At 46.8% G+C, this 19,007-nt stretch overlaps 1 protein-coding gene across 1 annotated transcript in view; it reads right to left on the reverse strand.

Annotated features, from left to right (window-relative positions):
- The window catches only part of TRRAP (transformation/transcription domain associated protein), a 90,637-nt gene that overhangs the window by 68,423 nt on the left and 3,207 nt on the right, over nucleotides 1-19,007 (reverse strand). The window contains 15 exon segments of the mRNA XM_070362803.1: nucleotides 1,190-1,381; nucleotides 2,229-2,423; nucleotides 2,850-2,947; nucleotides 3,034-3,400; nucleotides 4,001-4,235; nucleotides 4,842-4,920; nucleotides 6,171-6,309; nucleotides 7,082-7,178; nucleotides 7,997-8,085; nucleotides 8,283-8,360; nucleotides 9,845-9,970; nucleotides 11,514-11,570; nucleotides 12,328-12,411; nucleotides 13,352-13,456; nucleotides 14,481-14,591. Of these exon segments, the coding sequence (XP_070218904.1) occupies nucleotides 1,190-1,381; nucleotides 2,229-2,423; nucleotides 2,850-2,947; nucleotides 3,034-3,400; nucleotides 4,001-4,235; nucleotides 4,842-4,920; nucleotides 6,171-6,309; nucleotides 7,082-7,178; nucleotides 7,997-8,085; nucleotides 8,283-8,360; nucleotides 9,845-9,970; nucleotides 11,514-11,570; nucleotides 12,328-12,411; nucleotides 13,352-13,456; nucleotides 14,481-14,591 (2,052 nt within the window).

The following is a 19,007-nucleotide window of genomic DNA, read 5'->3' on the forward strand; positions in this document are numbered from 1 at the left end:
CTCAAGACAAAGCATTCTATCAAATTATTCTTTGAACATCTCTCGAACAACATCCAGACGCCTCGTCATTAGACTTGTCTGTTAGGTTTTATTCTTTTTTGTTGGTTGCTGGTTTATACAGTTGTCCCCGAGGTTGGCAAAAATTGAATTATTTGAAGATGTTAAATTATGTGAACAAAGAACACAAATATTTTACATCTTTCTGAAAGTTTGTCTTTTTATACTAACTCAAAAGTAACGTCAAGGTTGTTGGTAACTGATTACTACATAACTGAAGAAGTGGAGGAAACTGTCTCACACAAGCACAGACTACTGGTGCTTTACGTCACACTTACTTCAGCAGAAAACGGGTCTCCTTTACATTCTCAAACCTTCTCCCTACAGGAAAGCATCTCTCTTCAGACAGAACTGATAATACTCAGCATTCTAGAAACTAAAATATCCTGCGGTCAGTAGAAGAGAATTTTGATAAGGTTTTTTGTTCCACGCGCTGCCTTCAGTGGCTGCCATAAGCATGCACTGGCTTCTGCCATTTGCTGGAATCAAGTAACTGATGAGACACCACGACACGCACAGGGTCAGTCGCGTGGAGGAGCGCGTCAGCAAACACACCCCTCCTGGACGGCCTTAATACAGGGACACAAGCTGGCTGCAGTCCTTGATTCAGAGGGGAATGAGCAAACAGGCCTGAAACAGGGCGTCTGTGCAAGAAGGTACGAACACAGACACAGCACCCAGGAAAGAAGGGGATGTGATGGGAGCTGCTCAACAGCCAACTGCTTCTCGTCGGCTCTGAGAGGTCAGATGTTCCTTCCTCTTCTATTCTTTGGTGTCACCCGATTTTTTTTTTTTTAAAAGAACATGATGTGCTCCTACCCTACTTGTGTGGTTCATGTAAGAAATGACTTCAAAAATGAAGAATCAGTGGTGCCGAGACTACTGACAAGCCCTGCGAGTGAGAGTGCTCACGTGTTCATCCTGGGTCAGCAGGCAACCAGGAACAGCTCTGCTTTAAAACTGCAGTGTTTTCCACACTTGGCTCCAACTGGTTGTACACATTTATTCATTTAATATTATTGTGTTTGAAAATATAAAGAGCCACTCCGGTTTCTGCTCAAGATGAAGTATTGAGAAACAACGACAACAAAAAAAACCCCCAACACAACGCGCGGGCTGGGCCTGACTCTACCTTCAGCATTTGTTCGTTTTCAGCTGCGAAGAGCGAGACAGAGCCGAAGACCAACTTGAACAGCTTGAGATACAGGTTGGAGAGCTCGACGTTGGAGCCCATCTCCGGCAGGCGGTCCAGGAGGTACTCCACCAGGATCGTAGCAAACAGAGCAGAGGTAGTAGGGTTTGCCAGAAAGGAATTGGCGACAATCTGTCAGAACGAGAGACGCACGTGACAGAAATCACCCCGTCCACAAAGCGGCTCCAAGAAAAAGCAATCAACGTTTCAAAATCACAAAATCAAATCTGTATCAGACACTCCCAGACATGAATTATCCACCAAAAGAAAAAAAAAAAACCATCAAAATCGATTTATTGAGTGTTGCTGGAACAGTTCACTTTAAGAACTCAAATCTGTCGTTTCATCCTCACTGTCAAGTACCAAGAGCCTACGTCTAACACACACTTAACTTCTACTATGAAAGGAACTGGTCCAAAATACCCTGAGCTTTTGAAAACATTTTTTTTTCTTACTATGGCCTAACAGTTTTCTTTATGGACCATAAAGATGAGCCCCGAAGAACTGATGCTTTTGAACTGTGTTGGAGAAGACTCCTGAGAGTTCCTTGGACTGCAAGGAGATCAAACCAGTCAATCCTAAAGAAATCAGCCCTGAATATTCATTGAAGGACTGATGCTGGAACTCCAATACTTTGACCACCTGATGACAAGAACTGACTCATTGGAAAAGACCCTGATGCCGGGAAAGACTGAAGGCAGGAGGAGACGGGGATGACAGAGGATGAGTCGGTTGGATGGCATCACTGATTCACTGGACATGTGTTTGCACAAGCTCGGGGAGCTGGTGTGGGGCAGGGAAGCTTCGTGTGCTGCAGTCCATGGAGTCTCAAAGAATCGGACACAACTGAGCGACTGAAATGAACAGTTCTCTATAAATTTTGCTGTACAATCACTATCCTTAGGCACGTTACTTAGAAATAAAAGGAATACCAAGTATTCGACACACGTTGAAAGAACGTAAGAAAGGAGTGTCATACCTGAAGAGCGTAATTTTTTGAGATTCTTTCCACCATATAAGGGACTGTAGTTTGAAAGATTTCTTTAAATGTCAGCGGGTTCATCATTGTGAAGACACCGGCAAAGTGCTCCAGCACCTCCTTCTCTTCCTTCATCCTCACGGTTTGGCAGTTTGCTACTCGGATGTATGTCTGTCCATTTCCTGCTATCTGAACCTTGCACAGGGGGAAAACCACACGGGAATCAAAACCAAGTCTCTGAACGTATTCCATTACATAACCAGACCAGCGGGGCGCAAGTAAGAGAATTAGAAATCAAATGTCTACTGCCCACCCCATCTTCTAAATTCTTTATTCTCATCTAAAATTTGCAAAAAAACCCACAAACCCAAAAACCTTTGTTAGCAGCAAAAAATTCAGTAAAATTAAATCTCATTTCTACTGCATTCCCTTTATACCATCTGCCTCTCAAAATACACCAACATGAGCATTCTCACTATCAACGCAACCCTGTGCTACAGCACAAACTCAACCCGGGAACATCGATCCTGCAGACCACCTGAACGGTGACAGGCTTGTGAGACCCCTCTGTCACTAGCACCTGAATTCTAGGAGGAACCTGGCCTGAGGCCGCTGCCTTACCTGATAGATATCTAAAGCCTGCATTGCGTACTTGACAAGCTTGATGTAAATCTGAGTCTCTTTGGGCTGTAACTGCTTGTTGGGAATGAACTGAGCTTCTGGAAGAGAGAGGGCACAGTAAGTTACTGGGAGCAACACCCACCCTGGGAAGAACACGGTCTAAGCGACTCAGGAGCGGGATTACCACCAGGAGCTTTACACGACGTTATGCCCCACGTGATGGTCTTGACGCCGCAGACCAGGGTTTTGACCAGACTCCGGCAGTCCGTGACCTGGAACGTCTGCTTGTCCTCCTTGTCCTTCTCGCCTTGCTTCTCAAAGGGCGGCACGGGGGCTGGGGTTACAGGGGTGGCGGGGGTGGGTGGCGGGGGTGGCGGCGGGGCAGGGGTGGGGACGGGGGCTGGGGAAGGGGCTGGGCCTGGGGCTGCTGGGGCTGCGGGCACCCCGGGCAGGGCCGCCTCCACGGCCCCGAGCTCAGACTGAGGCTTGCACTTCTTAAAGATGGCAGAGAGCTGGTACCGCGCGATGGTGTGGAACTTGAGAACAAACACCTGTCAGGAACGCAAAGTGGGAGGCAGGCCCAAGTCACTCTCTTCACCAGGCCCAGCACCCATCCAGAGGACAGAACACACTCTCTGAAGCCACCTGCTGGAATCACCGTTTCCCCTCCCGAGTTACTAGAGGAACTTCCCCAGGGGAGAAGCGGGGGGTGACCGGCCCGATGCCCTGGGACCTCCCCATGATCCACACAGCCCACCCCTGCCCCAGCATTGGACACCTCCCTAGAAACGTTCATGGACAAGGGAGCGCTGGGCTACACAGCGTCGCAGGAAACACTGCTCCAGACTGCCCGCCAGCAGAGTGCTGAGCGCGCCCATGGTTGCCTCCCTCAGCCCTGACAGTCCTAGGAGGCGGCCCATGGCTGTCCTGGGCAGGGGACGAGCAGGCCAGCAGAGAGGGTGCAGCATCTTGCCCCAGGACCCTGGCCTAGTTGATGAGGGAGCGGGGCCTTGCACCCAGGGAAGTTTAAACACCCAGGCCCCAGCTTGGCAACCAGGTGGCCTGAGAACTGCTGGTAAAGCGCTCAGGTGAGCACACAGCGCCAGGCGGGGGTGAAGGCGCGTGTTGGGTGGGGGTGCAGGGCACCGCACCTCCAGCATCCGCATCAGCACGTCCCGCCCGTTGCCGCTCTCCTGCTCGCTTTTGGAGCGGATGCAGTCCACCAGGTTTAGCAGGAGCTTGCAGGACATGGTCTGGATGCTGCTAGGCAGGGACTCGTCGTCGATGTTCTTGGCGAACAGCTGGACGGCGAGGGAGAGGTCGCTGAGGGGCAGGTGCTGGCGGACGTGGTGCACAAGGTCTGCCAGCGTGCTGTAGGCGAGGGGCCTGAGGGCAGAGACCTCCGCTAGCGCATCTCGGCGTCTCCTGGCCAGATCTGCAGGCCTCCACCTCCACCGCCCCCAAGGACCCCAGCGGCGGGACGGCTGGTCTGGGCACACTGCACACGGTCTTGGATTCCCCGTTACCTCCTCCCAGCTATAGGATTAAAAGGGTCCACTCTTGTCTTAGTGCTTAAATCTTTACTTTCTAAGTTGAAAAAGATGGTCACCTTCATGCACATAAATGCACCTCCATGTTTATACCGTCACACCTGGTTAACCTGAGCAGAACCACCTACAGCTGGGCCCTGCCCTGAATGGGCTCTGCTGCTCAAATACAAACAGCCTGTCAACTGGGAACTTACAGGTCATGTGACACATTTCCTATCTACAAAACAAAAACACTTAACACTAGTGAAATAGCTCTACCTGCAGTGTGAATCAAGACAGCGACTCTGATTCAGCCAAGGCACATAAGGCAAACCAAGATGTTTCTGAAACTTCCTGCAATTCTCAATCCAACAGGAGAGGAAAGGCCCATAGCCCACGCTCATGGAGACACTCCTGACACAGTGCCGGATCCCCGGCCGCAGCGCTGGCTTTACCATCATACCTGAGAGTCTCCCGAGCAGTGTATCCTGAGCCAATCAGAATGGATTCGTCAAACAGCTTGTCCATGCAAGGAATGAACTCTGGAACACAAACATCCATTGCCTCCATCACCAAACAAGCCAGGTGGCCAGCAAGTCCCTTAACAGTACTTTCCCAGGAGCTGCTCTGCACCAACGAGCCACCCAGATTTGGGAAAGCGAGGAGGAGGAGGGCACGCACGGTGCTTCAGTCTGAGATGCTGGCTTTGCTGGGCCACGCCGGCCACGCGCCTCACACACATCAGTGTCAGAGATAAACCACGCGCCTCATGTCCTTGGCGGGGAACCTGCCCCAGTGCTTCACTTAGGTCAGTCCAGGGTCCTTGAAAGCCGGAACCAACCACCCAAGGGGGCGGTAGTCCCTAAATGCCCCCTTATCCACTGCCCTGAAGTTGTCCTTCTTAAAGATCTTAAGGTTGGTCGTCATGGAGAAAGAAGGATACTTCTCTATGTAAACTAACAATGGGCTTCAAAATAAATATTCGAAATCTTGTTTGCAAGGAAAAAAAGCAGCAGCCTCTAAGAGCTGAATTCAACCAGTCTAACATCTAACTTAACTTCGGAGAGTAGTGTCTCGGAAACCTGTTGTTCTTTGTAGAGTTAACGAGACTGAAACCAAGCTTCACAGCCCCAAAAGAGTGCCAGGGAAAGATCCACCCTGCCTGCTGGATCGGACGTGACCAAACACACATGAGAAAGATTTCTAACCTGTCAGCACTTCAGCAAGGGCAAACCCCCCGCTCCCACCCCACCTCCAAAGTCGCTATTACTCAGTTGGCAGGAAAACCGACAGTCAGTCACTCGAGACGCGACTTAGTCACTTCAGCAAACAGATTTTAAGACATTCCATGTAAACTGTTCATCGTTTCATAGCATGGAGAAAGAAAACACGGTCTTCCTCTCACCTTTTAAAGCTCGCTGGCTCTGAGTCAGAAAAAGCAAATGGATATTTGCAGTGTCAAAAGATAGGCAGTCAGAAGGCAGAGACACACTGAGAGCTACTCAGACGGTAAACTGGGCTAAGGAGATTGTCACATTAATTGTGAAATTGTTGATGAGATAAAGCAAGAACCCTGGTGGCAGGTGAAACAGAGAGGCAGTCAGAGAGAGGAACGAGGCGGAGAGGGAAAGAGGGGAGGGAAGAAGGCAGACACAGACCCAGAAGAGAAAACAAAGCCAGAGCAGCAATAAACCAGGGAAAGATCAACGGAGCCAGAAACCCTGGGCAGGCTGATGGCCCAGCCCTCGCTCGCTTGCAGGCAGGCAGGCAGGCAGAGGCCGGGCGGACGTACGGTTTCTCAGCTCCGTGGTGAGGATGTGCTTGGCGGCGATCAGCAGCTCCTTCCGGAGGTGCGCGGTCTCTGCCGGACAATTTGAAAGCAGCTGTAACATTCCTTTGACCATCTGCTGAGAGTACTTAGTCACCAACTCCTGCACCAGGGAGAGGAAAGCAACGTAGTTACACTGATGGGCGGCTGTTGAGAAAAATCCAAGTTTCATAAATTTTTAAACAAAAAAAATTTCAGTTAGGACTAAATTTGGCTCAGAGGACCCTCAGAAATAACAAGCCTAACAATCAAGCATTTGCCTTGTCTGGTCAGTCTGCGTGCTGCCACCCTGCTGGGAGAGGCGGCGACACAGGAGGAGTTCAATGGGATCATGGAGGCCCTTTTTATTTTCTGCGTCTTTCCAACTTTCAACAATGTCCCTGTTACAGGGAAGGAGGGAGAAATAAACATCCAAGTTAAAAAACAAAATTCTTCACTCAGTCATCCCATCGACGTGAGTCACAAATGACACCTTTAATCAGCTCAGAATGAGTTCAAGTCACGTCTGCCTTCTGAAGAGTCTCAGGAAGTTATTCACGATAACTCAAGCTGACCAAAAGAGCAAAGGGCATCTACTTCAGATTTTTTTTACTAATATAAAAATGTCATCTCTTTGACATTCTGCAAAAGTCAAAAAACTATGGGGACAGAAGACAAACCAGTGTTTGCCAGGGACAGGGGGCGGGAGGACGAGACTGGCTACGTGTAAGAGGAAGTTTTTGGAAGATGAAAATGTTCTGTATTTTGATGTACTGGTTGGTGGTTAGGTATGTATCTGTTGATTCAGCAAACTGTACAGCCACAAAAGGTGAATTTTACTCCTTGTAAATTATATCTCAGTAAACCTGATTTAAAACAGAGGTCAGTGAACTTACCTGGTAAATTCTGATGATGTAAGCTAAAAATGACAACGTTTTAATTTGAGCAGCAATGAAATCAGCATACAGCTCCTTGTTGTAAAGTTTATGTTGCCTAAGTGAGAAGTGATAAAATTGACAACATTAGCTCTCAGCTCTTTAGGTGATATGGTATCACCTGCAGTAATTACCAAGCCCAAAAGGTTGATTTCTACACAGCAGCAACCGTTAATATGCCCACACTTTTATGCAGTTCTGAGTAACATAAAGAGGCCTTAAAGACATAAAGCAGGCAGTTTTGCCAGGCCCTTGGGCAGCACCCACAACCTGAACCCCAACAGTCAATGGGAGACCGACCTGCCTGCTCCCCAAGGAAGGCACCTATTTGAACAATGAAAGACCTGTGCCACAGGGCTTCTCAGAGCGGATCCACCCTTAGATCCTGCCCTCGAGTGACTAAGAGCCAGACAGGCCACAGGTCAAGGAGACAAGTGCTAAGGGTCTGAGGAGGAACGCCACGAAGTCGGAGAAAACGCTTTGCTGAGAGGCTTCGGGGGTCTGGCCCAGTCAGTGATTAAGGGTAATGGCGTAAAAGGGCCTCCTAGCCCTCATGCTAAGAGGAGCAGCAAGAAAACAGGCTTGACGGCGAGGCGGCCCGGAGCATCTCAGAGCTGAAATCAGGACAGGAAGCCCTAACGATGGTTTCAAATTTACATGACACCAAGGACAGAGGGGGCACATTATCTTTCCAAAACAAGGAATCAAAAAAACCATTACTATCATCATCAAAATGTAAGTTCAGAAAGCCACAAATACATACAAGTTAAACCAAAATTTTATCTAAGTTTCCTGTTTCACAAATGACGACAAGTGTAGTGCTGCTTGGATTAAAGAGCTATGGAGGTTGGCTACGTCACTGGCGAGAAATCTCACCTGGCTTGTGCAGATACCTGAATTGCAATGGTATTCATGATCAGGGGCACAAACTCCGCAACGACATTGTGGATATTCAGTTTGTAGAGCTAAAAGCAAACACATCAGATTCTCATGCTTTTTCACTCTGCTTATAGCGAACTAATTTGGCATAGCAAAGACACTGTGAGATTCATTACTCGGCACACATGTAACATATACATCTATTTGCCACAGAAGAGCAGGTGTGTAAAGTGTCATAAAATGAGAAGCCTTAAACCCCGGAAGCTACTGAAAATACACATACCTGATACATTAACACAACAATGATGGGCAATTCTGCCAACACTTTCAAAGAAAGCGATCCTCTGGGAATGATGGAATGCTGGAAGACAGGAATACAGAGGACTGTGGTCACCACCTTGCCACCTAGTATAGCCCCCATCAGTGTCCCACCACTGAGCACCACCCGGTCGAAATACAGGGAAGGGAAAACACCGACTCATCTCTGTAATTATCTGTGGTGAAAGCAGCAAAATATTTTGAAAACAAAGTACAAGAATTATCATTCGATGTAAAGGGTTTTATATTTTACAACTTCATCACTTGTAGTAAAATCCTCAAGAAAAATGTGTCAAAAAGAGATTCAACTCATTGGAGAAATTAAAAAAAAAATTTTTTTAAATCTGTTATGGGCTTCCCCGGTAGTTCAGTTGGTAAAGAATCCGCCTGCAATGCAGGAAACCCCAGTTCAATTACTGGGTCGGGAAGATCTACTGGAGAAGGGACAGGCTACCCACGCCAGTTTTCTTGGGCTTCCCCTGTGGCTCAGCTGGTAAACAACCTGCCTGCAATGTGGGAGACGTGGGTTCGATCCCTGGGTTGGGAAGATCCCCTGGAGAAGGGAAAGGCTACCCACTCCAGTATTCTGGCCTTGAGAATCCCATGGACTGTATAGGCCATGAGGTCATGAAGAGTAAGACATGACTGAGTGACTTTCACTTTCACTTCACTTTCAAAAGAAAAACAGTAACGTGCGTACCTAGTTTTATTCAAAGGTACTTATAAACAAGAAAAATACAATAAATATAAGAAAAAATCGTCAATACATAAAATCTCAAATAGGTAAGGAAAATATCAGACTCAAAAACACAAATGGAAATGAATGGATAGGAAAAGGGAAGTGAAAAAAGTTTCTAATTCAGGAACAGCAAAGAAATGACAGCTTTGTTCCTTATAAACTAAAATGTAGTTTCCTATGCTCATATTGAAACAGTCTGCAAAACATCGCAGTAGAACAAACACAGATGATTGTCTTGATTTAATCATAAAACACAATCATAGTACATATTCAATACATGTTCCCTATGTGGCCAGTGCTATAGATTTAACACATGAGCTGCAGAAAATAACACTGTTACCGTCACAAAACTCATGGTTCATGAACTTTCCTACAGTGAGAAAATGCAAGTAGTGGAGCTGTAACATTCTAGAACTTCTGTCCCCGGAGCCCACACGGGCAGGCACTGAACTACAGGTTTATACGTAGTTTAAAGGGACTTCACTACTGTTGAAGCTAAGAACAGGCCGGGGCCCCCTGCAGGGTTAGCTGCTCTCATTCCACCATGATTCTGAATGTCTGCATCAGTAGTGAGCGACAGTTCACGTGCACACCTGCAGAGCACAATCAGTGAGGCTCTCTTGTGCGCACACACATTTATTTGCTTATTTTAAATGCCTCCATGAGTTTAATTTTTATGAAAAACCAAAAAGCTTAGGGTCTAAAAAGTCAAGACCTCGGGCTTCCTCCACCGGGGGAGAAGATGTGGATAAAAGCCAAGCTAGGAGCAGAACAACCGAGACACGTACTGTTCTTGTCTCACTGTCCTCACGCTCGGGGTTCACCTTCACAGCGATCGTCGTGATCATTCCGACCATCTCTGGGGGAGGGACGGTGTTCTCGGGGATCACCTGAGGGTTCTCAAAGTAGCGGTTCTACAGAAAAAGCAGAGAAGTCATTTTTCCTAAAGTCAAACACAACATTCCTCTTAATAAAACACGCCTGACGTGGGGCAGGGACGCTCAATATCCTGCCCACGTATGCAACATCAGCCCCACAGTACTAGGAGGCCCCTTTCTTCAGGACCATGAAGATAACACGGCACATTCTCCACCTCCGACAACAGAGAACAGACTTGCCCACAGCCCTCTCTACTAGTGTTTCCTGGCTGACGGAAGAGGAAAGGTGTGCCACGTTACACTGCTACCTCAATGAAGCAGGATGCAGCTCTCTAGCGATAAGAAACCAGGAGCTGGTCCCTACTGAAATAACTTCCCAGTCTCCTAAATAACAGAAGCATAGTCCAGGAGACATTTTAAAAAGCCAGGAAGGACCTCACTGGCATCCTTAGTTCTCAGTGGAATTTGGGCTTCATGTTAAAAAAAAGACAGCTTCGTATGAAAAATAGCTCCTTTGATGAAAACAGTAGCTGACACAATGATAATCTGATAACTTGGAAGGCAATCTAAGTTTTATACACTACTGGCATCACCGACTCAATGGACATGAATTTGAGCAAACTCCAAGAGATAGTAGAGGAGAGGAGCCTGGTGGGCTACAGTCCACGGGGTCGCAGAGTCTCAGACATGACTTAGTGACTGAACGACAACAGCAGCGGCAGATTAAAATCCTCAGAAAACAAAAAGTGAATTCTACCATCTGTTAATTTTTTAAAAATTCAAGGTTAAAAAACACCTTCACAGTAGAAACTCTGAAACAAACACATTTATGCACAATGATCTTATACTACAGTATTATTGGTGGGAACCAGGGAGAAGGTCAGAATACACGGATACGGCAGAATTATCAGTCGCTCAGAACGACGACTGCCAAAGGGAGAGCCCTGGAGGACGCTCCCTGCTGTGACAGCGAGTCCTTGCAGTGGCGGGGGACGGGGAGCAAGGGGCGCCCCTCTTCTACTCCACACACTTTAACACGGGTGGCCCTGCTCGGAAACAGTTCTTTCAAGATACGGAAAAATTTTAGTGACACAGAAAAGCGCCGCAAGTATACACCACTCCCCCAAAAGCTTCAAGACTATGAGTGCAAACCATCTCTACAAAGCACACAGTGAAACTCGAAACAGCAATGTCAATGGTTGCTTACAAGTCAAAAGATAATTATGGACAATTTGTTTTCCTTTTTGTAATGCAAAACTTCTTTAAGAATATACTGCTTTATGTAAAAATGCAGTAAACAATGAAACTAAAAGGACTCTTTTTTTGAAGTGGCTAATTTATCAATCGCTATCTGGGAGATGGTGAAGGACGGGGGAGCCAGGCATGCTGCAGTCCATGGGGCCACAAGCGTTGGACATGACTTAGCAACTGAACGGCAACAATTTATCAACCTAGATTTTGACTAAACGAAACATTCCTCATTGTAAAATTAGCACCCTTCCAATTATTCTTTCAACCCTTTGGAATAAGGAAGGCATAAATATAAATGATAAATTCAAAATAATATAAAAAAGCATACCACTACTTTTGGAAGCTCCTTGTAAATCTGTTTCACAAAATCCAAAAAATGATGAATCTAAAAAAAAAAAAAGACAATATAAAGATATTTGTAATGCAAATACAGATTTTCTGTAACCATTTTCAGAAAATGCTTACAGTAAGAAAAATATCAAGTCTTCAAATATAAGATCTCATGAAATAGGCAAGAAAAATGCCAGACTCAAGACACAAATAGGCGATGAATGTGAACACACAGATCAAAAAAAGAAAAAGAGACAAAGACTGATAAACCGAAAACAAGTTTTCTAATTCAGGGAGAGCAAAGGAATGAAATGATAATAAATGCCACTTCTTGTCTTTCAAAAAGTAGCAATAGCACAAGCTGGAGGGAGTGAGCCAGGGAGACTCACTGCAAGCCCTCTGCACACCAGTGGGGCAACCCAGCACAGGGGCATCAGGACGTGACACCTGTGACCTGGGGGTCCTACTGCTACAAACTCAGTCTACAAAGTAATTTAAACTATAAACAAACACTAGGTTACGGTCATAAAATAAAAACTTTGAAATGCCCTAAATATCCAAAACTGTACAAGATTATTATATACCCGTTACAAATCAACTTTACAAAACATTCTTTATGATTGGGAAAACACATACATATAAAGTGAAGGGAAACAACCAGGATGTGATACGTTATCCACAGTAGAATTAATTATAAAACAGACAGACACGTAAGGTGGGAAAAAGAAGAAAGGAAACTCAGAGTGAAAAATTCACACAGCAGAAGGAATCTGTCAGTACACTTCATAAATGCCATCAGAATAAACACTTACTTCCTGGGTGATGGGCGGCCTGAACTGTTTGTGTAGTTCAATAATGATTCTTAGACAAATAAGAACATTTTCTTCATTTTCCGTCTTAAAAAAAAAAGCATTTAGAAGAGTTATATTACTGAAATCTTATCTTACTAAAAAGATTAAAGAGTATTTCCTCAGCATTTTTTGCATATACACCCTCCATCAACCCACTTAAATGTGATTTGCAGAAAACTGATAAACCCACAGAACACAGCTGACCCAGACAGGACGTGTTCGTGGCCTCTGGTGGACCATCTGAAGGTACCCCACCGGCAGGTTCTGCCAGAGTCAACAGAGGAGTAACCAGCAAGTCACACTACAAACCAAGGCCTTAACAACAGACATGTCTCACTGCTTGCAAAGATTGCCAGAAGAGTAATAGCTGAGCGCCCGCGTGCACTGGACCCTGTGCTAACACGACACTCATCACGGGAGTTGGGGTGTTGTCCACATCCTAGCAGAGGCAGCTAAGGCTCAGGGCAAGAGGAACGAGGCTGGTGTGGCAGAGCTAACACACGACACAGCCGAGACCTGAGATCAGCGTGACGCCCTCCCGAGCTCACCTTCCCAAGGGGCCCAGAAGCGCGACGGAATGCTGAACACGTCAAGACTGAGGGCAGCAAGAAAACGATTCCAGAAGCTAGCTTAGCAGGCACCCCGTGGATTAACCCAAGAACCTGAGCAACCCTTCATGACGACCGTGCGCCTACTGCGCCTGACACACAAGCACAGAGGTGCAGGGCCAGCCCCCGAGCTCAGAGCCCGCCAGCCCCCACCCACTGTGTCGAGTCAAGCCCCTGTGACCCCAAGAAGATCTTCACTTAATAATCTTTCTTAGTAATCTGGCTGGCAAAGTGGGAGAAAACAGGCAGTTAAGAAAATCTCTATTTGTGAAACTAAATTTTACTGAAAGAGAAACCGGTTGCTTACAGACAGGATTTTACTGTAAGAAAATCATTAAAAGCTTTCAAAGTGGCTAAAAAGAATTCTCAAAAGTTACCTCTAAAAAGCGAAACATCACAGACAAGACATTTTTTGTATGAGGACGAAGATGCTCGTTGGTTGGTATTCTATGAATTATTTCAAGAACAAGCTTCCGCAGTTGCTGTTGAAGAGAAACAAAGGTATAAATATGAAACCCTTCCAAGAGTTCCAAGATAGTGTTTTGCGTCCCACAAGCGTCACACACGCCTGCACCCAGCACTGGGAGCCACCATGCTACAAGATGGAGCCCATTTTACAAACAGTCCCGTAAATTATTTAAACGTAATCCAAGGCATGTACTACAAACTGGCATTTTCTGCATTTCCGTAGCTGTGTACCAAGTCAAGTAAGCCAAATTTTCTTTCACACCTCGTCACCGCTGCCAGGAGAAGGACACGAGGGCAGCGGGTGTGAATTTAAGACAAAAAGACCGGAACACCAACGCAACTTCACTGGCCATCTCCCTGCATCATCTCAGTCCAGCTCCTGGGACGAGCTCTCCAGTTACCTCGGACCGAACCACCGATCGTATCGCAGGCTGTGCCAGGCTTTCATGATTTTGTCTACAGAACTACAGAACTGTTCAAGTTCAGAACTCAGAGGGACATCTTGAGCTGTCACCACACAAGAATGTTTCATTCAGCAGTTCACTTTACTGGTGCTGTGGTAATTTTAAAAATTTTTCAAGAGATACAAGCTGAAACATTTATAGAAAAAAAAAAAGACGACGGGGCTGTTTTAAAATGATCAAGGTCAAAGTGTGTATGGGAGGTGCAAAGAGGAGGCGCGGGTATAGAGAAAACCGGGCAGAGTTACGGGAACTGAAAACAGTGTGAGGCTAGAGCTGGGCACCAGGCATGCGGGGGGTCGTGAAATTCTCCCCCCACTTGTACACACGGGTGAACTTACAACACGCAGCCCACGCATGCGCGCTGGCCAGCACGTGTGGAGAGGTTAAACAGTCAGAGATGGCCGCGAGGAAATAAAACCAAGACAGCTACCTGAGGAGGCGATGGCCTTGGGCAAAGGGACCCTTATCTGGCAACACTGCTCTCATTTCTAAGGGCAGCTTAGGTGTTTGAGTTGTTTTCATTCACAAGGGCTGGGGCCCCTGCAGCAGGACATTCTTCTCCTGAACAGCTTACCTGGGCTGGTTTCTCCTGAAGAAACTGAACTTCTCCATCTTGAAGAAACGTAAGGAACCGAGGGATGATGTGTTCCAGGAATGTGGAATATTGAGGAGAGGAGGTCACATTCTAATCACGCAGGAAGAAAAGAGAACGCCGTTAAGGTCTACGTACGGATAGTTCCACTGTAAATTCACATGTCACCATCATCTCAAGAGACATTCTGGGAGAGCTGCTAGCAATTTTTAAAACTTTCAGATGCTTTAATGATAACATCGTTTGAAATAAGTTGACTGCTGCTTCTGAAATCCACTTCAAGAGAACTAAATGCTAACATTTAGTGCTCAGCCTAGAAAAGCTGATGCTGTGGAGAACGTTCACTTCAGAGCCTGTCGGGGCTGACTTTGCCACCCTCTAAGGAGACTTGATCTGAATCTCTTCATCTGGAGGATGAGGAGCTTGACCACACTAAAGTCTAAAACTCCAGCTTATCAGTTAGGTTGATACGAGTTAGATGAACATCACGGGTGTTAAAAGGAAACTAGGAAATGAAACTGTGGTCTAGAGACCGTGCAATCAGATAGCGACCAGGGCAGGGCCCGGACCCCACTCGGCGAGTATAAACCTGGAACAAGCACCTGACCTCCTGGGCCTCAGTGGCCCCACCTGCGAAGAGGCTACTATCTCCTGCCTTACATAACCATGTGCAGACTACACGAGCTGGTACACGTAAAGCTTTCCACACTGCCTGTGGTAAATGCTCAATGTCCCTCCGCTGTTATTTACGGCTTCGTTATTATTTACAGTGCTTGCTTCACGAACACTGTGCCCTGTGCCTTTTACTCTTTCTCACTCAATCCTCACCATGACTCTCTTAAGTATTCTGTCCATTTCATAGATTTACCAAAAAAAAAAAAAAGCTCAGAGCTTGCTGACTGTCAAGAGTCACAAAGCTTTGGAAAGTGGATTCCACTCACGAGTATCTAACACCTAAGTGCTCTTCCCTTTTCCCCTTGGAGGCCTCACCTGCACATTCAACGCATGCTCCTATCACATGCTCAACGGGGATAAAACGAGGAAGAAGGTAGACAGAGTCCATGTCCTTGGAGTCGGGGGAGGCAGCAGTGTGGTGGAGAAGACAGGTAATCAAGAAACGATCTGATAACACGGAATTATGATGGGGAAAGCGCTGGGCTGGCAACTAAGGGAACCTAACCTAACTAACTGGAATCTGGAACCAGCGGCAGAGAACACCCTCTGAAGAAGGGATGCGGCTAAGAAACCCTAAGAGGCCAGCAGGGGTCAACCACGGGACAAAGTGGGAAAGGTTCTAAGAAAAGCGCACACGAAGGCACAAACTGATGAGAACTTTTTAAAGTTTCCACACGGCAGGGGTGGTAGTGCAAGAGGGAGGCACTGAACTTTTACTATCCTGAGTCTGAGAAGCCCATGGGCTGCAACTAGACATGTCTGGCGCTGCAGATACTGGTATGGGAGAGGACACAGGTCCAGGGTTGTCTGCTGCCTGAGGAATCTGAGGAGGAGGAAATACAGGCAAAACCCAGAAAACTGTGTTTCGCCATAGGAACAAAGAGCGAGCTGCTGTTCCTGGAATACACACCCGAGCGCTGGTCTCCCAGGGCCAAGTTCAACTCCAGGGGCTCTGAGCCCGCAGCACGCTGGGCAAGGGGGCACCCCCAGGAGCTGGCAGCCCCTCCCCCAGCAGTCTGCGAATCCACGGGGGACAAGAACTGTGCTTGTCACTTTTCACCCCCAACATCTAACTTTTATGAAACATCCCCACTCAAGGATTCAAGGAAAAGAGGTGAGAGTCAAGTTGGAACATTATTGAGGTTATCAAGAAAGCCAGGTCATCTACTCGTCAGCCCACAGCATCCAGATTCCACAGCCTTCAAAGCATCTTGAGTGTCAAATTCCTCCCACAGGACAGATGCAACAGGTTGCTCAGTTATGCCAGGATTTCAACCCAGCCCACAGCTTTTCGATCCACAGGAATGTCCCCCGTGATTTCTAACTTGAACATTTCTCTATTTTCTGTTAGGAGAGACGGCCCCTATGATACTTACTTTGCTTGGAATCTTATCCCTAAGTGGTTAATGAAAAGAATTTCTAAGATTCCTCAAACTCTTGCGAAGTCTTCATTTCACTTAAATATTTAGTTCTGGGATAGGAGTGGTGGTAATTTAGAATTACTTTCTGATGGTCATTCCAAGTATTTCATTCTTTGAAGGACTCAGTCATCTGAATTTCATTTAAGCTAAATGTCTATCAGATAGATTTCAAAAAGCATTATTTGGAAAAGCCCCAAGTGCTTTTCATTCTGCTAATTTAATCGATGCATCTGAGACCAAAGTGGGAACTGACTTGCTAACTGCCAGACTCTCGCCAACGGGAGAGGAAGGAATGAGACACTTCCCTGGAAGAGCCCCCTGCGCCCATCAGGCCGGCCCACCTGCCACTCCTGCAGCATCACAGGCGGCGCCGTGATCCCAGCCTCTCAGGCAAACCTCCGAGAGCTGTGGTTCTGTCCAGAGAATGCAGAATGCAAGCCTTTCCTGTTCTACTCCCACCTGTTTTTAAACAGTTGGCACTAATACTGGAAGAGAAAGCTCTTTCGTTCAACCTCTAAATATCTCAGGATTTTTTTTGTCCCACTTCAGTACGAGGCAACAAGTTCTTAAAACATCTATTTAACACAGAACAAAACCAAACAATTCCCCTACCAAAGAAAAATACCATCCGTTACTATAGATAGGAAGGTATCAGATTCAATCCCACTAACATTCATCTCGTGTTTAGTGATTCAAATGACAGAGGCTAGGAAACATTTTGTTCTTAATAATCATATTAGCTCTGTGAGAAAGGTTTTCCCATCCCCACATTAAAAACAAGAAGGTGACTCTCTCTTTGGCCTATGAGACTGACTGGCACCAGACTAACCATCAAGTTGGACAAAATATAGATAACAGTTTTGGGCGCTGGAACAGAGGCGGAGCAAGGCCATGATCTCCAGAAGATCACCAGCCGCGCCCCACCTCGACTCTCTGCCTGGGTCCCATTTCCCGACTGGGCTCAGGAGGCCGGAGCCCAGGGTAAGCACCATGGTCCTGCTGAGCCGAAGAGCAAACAGCGAGTTTGCAGCAGCCAAAGTGGCTGGAATCTGCAGGGCAAAGCCCCAGAGGAGAAGGAACTACAGAATGGGGGTGTGGATGGTCTCCCCAGAGTTCTGGACAGAGCACTGGGCTGTACTTCTGGTGAGGGAAGGTAAGACTGCCTGAGGCTTGCCAGGGAGTGCGGGCTTGAGGACTGAGAAATGAAGAGACGTCAGAGGTCTAGCAACGTTAGAGGACACTGGGGGTCCGGCCTCGACACAGTGCAAAGACCTTAACACCTGGAGACACCTCAGACACTCGGCTGACGAAGGACCACGCCCCCGAGGAAGGTCTAGTTTACCCAACCCAACAGAGTCTAAAATCAGTGAGAGCCACACCGAGATGGGGCTCGGAGGTTGAAGCCTACCAAGTCAGAGGGACTTTAGAAACCCCTTGGGCTTCCCACAGACCCTCGAGCACAGCGTAAAACCAAAACTCCACAAGCTCACTGAGATCGGCCAGCACCTGCACTGCTGACTACAGTACAAATATCAACTCTTCCAAGGGAGGTGACAGAACCCAGGGTCCCTACACTTCACAACGTCTGGTTTACAATCAAACCTACCAGACACGCAAGGAAGCAAGGCAACGTGACCTCGAGTCAACAGAAATCAACCTTAATACAGCCCAGATTTTATATTTAGCAGAGACTTCAAAGCAGTTACTACAATAAATATGATGGTCTCAATAAATGAAAATGAGGAATCTCTGCAGAGAAGTGACATTTAAAGAAGCAGCAAATGGAAATTATAGGAAGTACAGTGATTAAAATTTAAAAATACAAATAAACTGAAATTTAAAAATAGCATCACAGCAGACTGGAGATGACGGAAAAACAGCCATTGAATCTGAGGACAGATCAGAGAACAAAGAGGGAAAAGACTGAAGAAAAATGAATAGAATCTGAGCGACGAATATAAAATATAAAACTGTAGAATGTAAGACCCAAAAGACAAAAACCGAGTCTCAGAGAAGTTACAAACAGGAGAGCCAAAACTGAAAGCCAGCACTCATTCCACACAGTAACATACCGTCCATTACCTAATGTAGCAAATCTACAACAGAAGTCTGAGTGTATTCTGAAGGCATACACCTAGAAGAGGTATCGGAGAAGGCAATAGCACCCCACTCCAGTACTCTTGCCTGGAAACTCCCATGGACGGAGGGGCCTGGTGGGCTGCAGTCCATGGGGTAGCTGAGGGTCAGACATGACTGAGAGACTTCACTTTCACGCACTGGAGTAGGAAATGGCAACCTACTCCAGTGTTCTTGCCTGGAGAATCCCAGGGACGGCGGAGCCTGGTGGGCTGCCATCTATGGGGCTGCACAGAGTCGGACACGACTGAAGCGACTTAGCAGCCATAGCAGCAGC

This window comes from Bos mutus, chromosome 25 (assembly GCF_027580195.1).
Source record: "Bos mutus isolate GX-2022 chromosome 25, NWIPB_WYAK_1.1, whole genome shotgun sequence".
NCBI lineage: Eukaryota > Metazoa > Chordata > Mammalia > Artiodactyla > Bovidae > Bos > Bos mutus.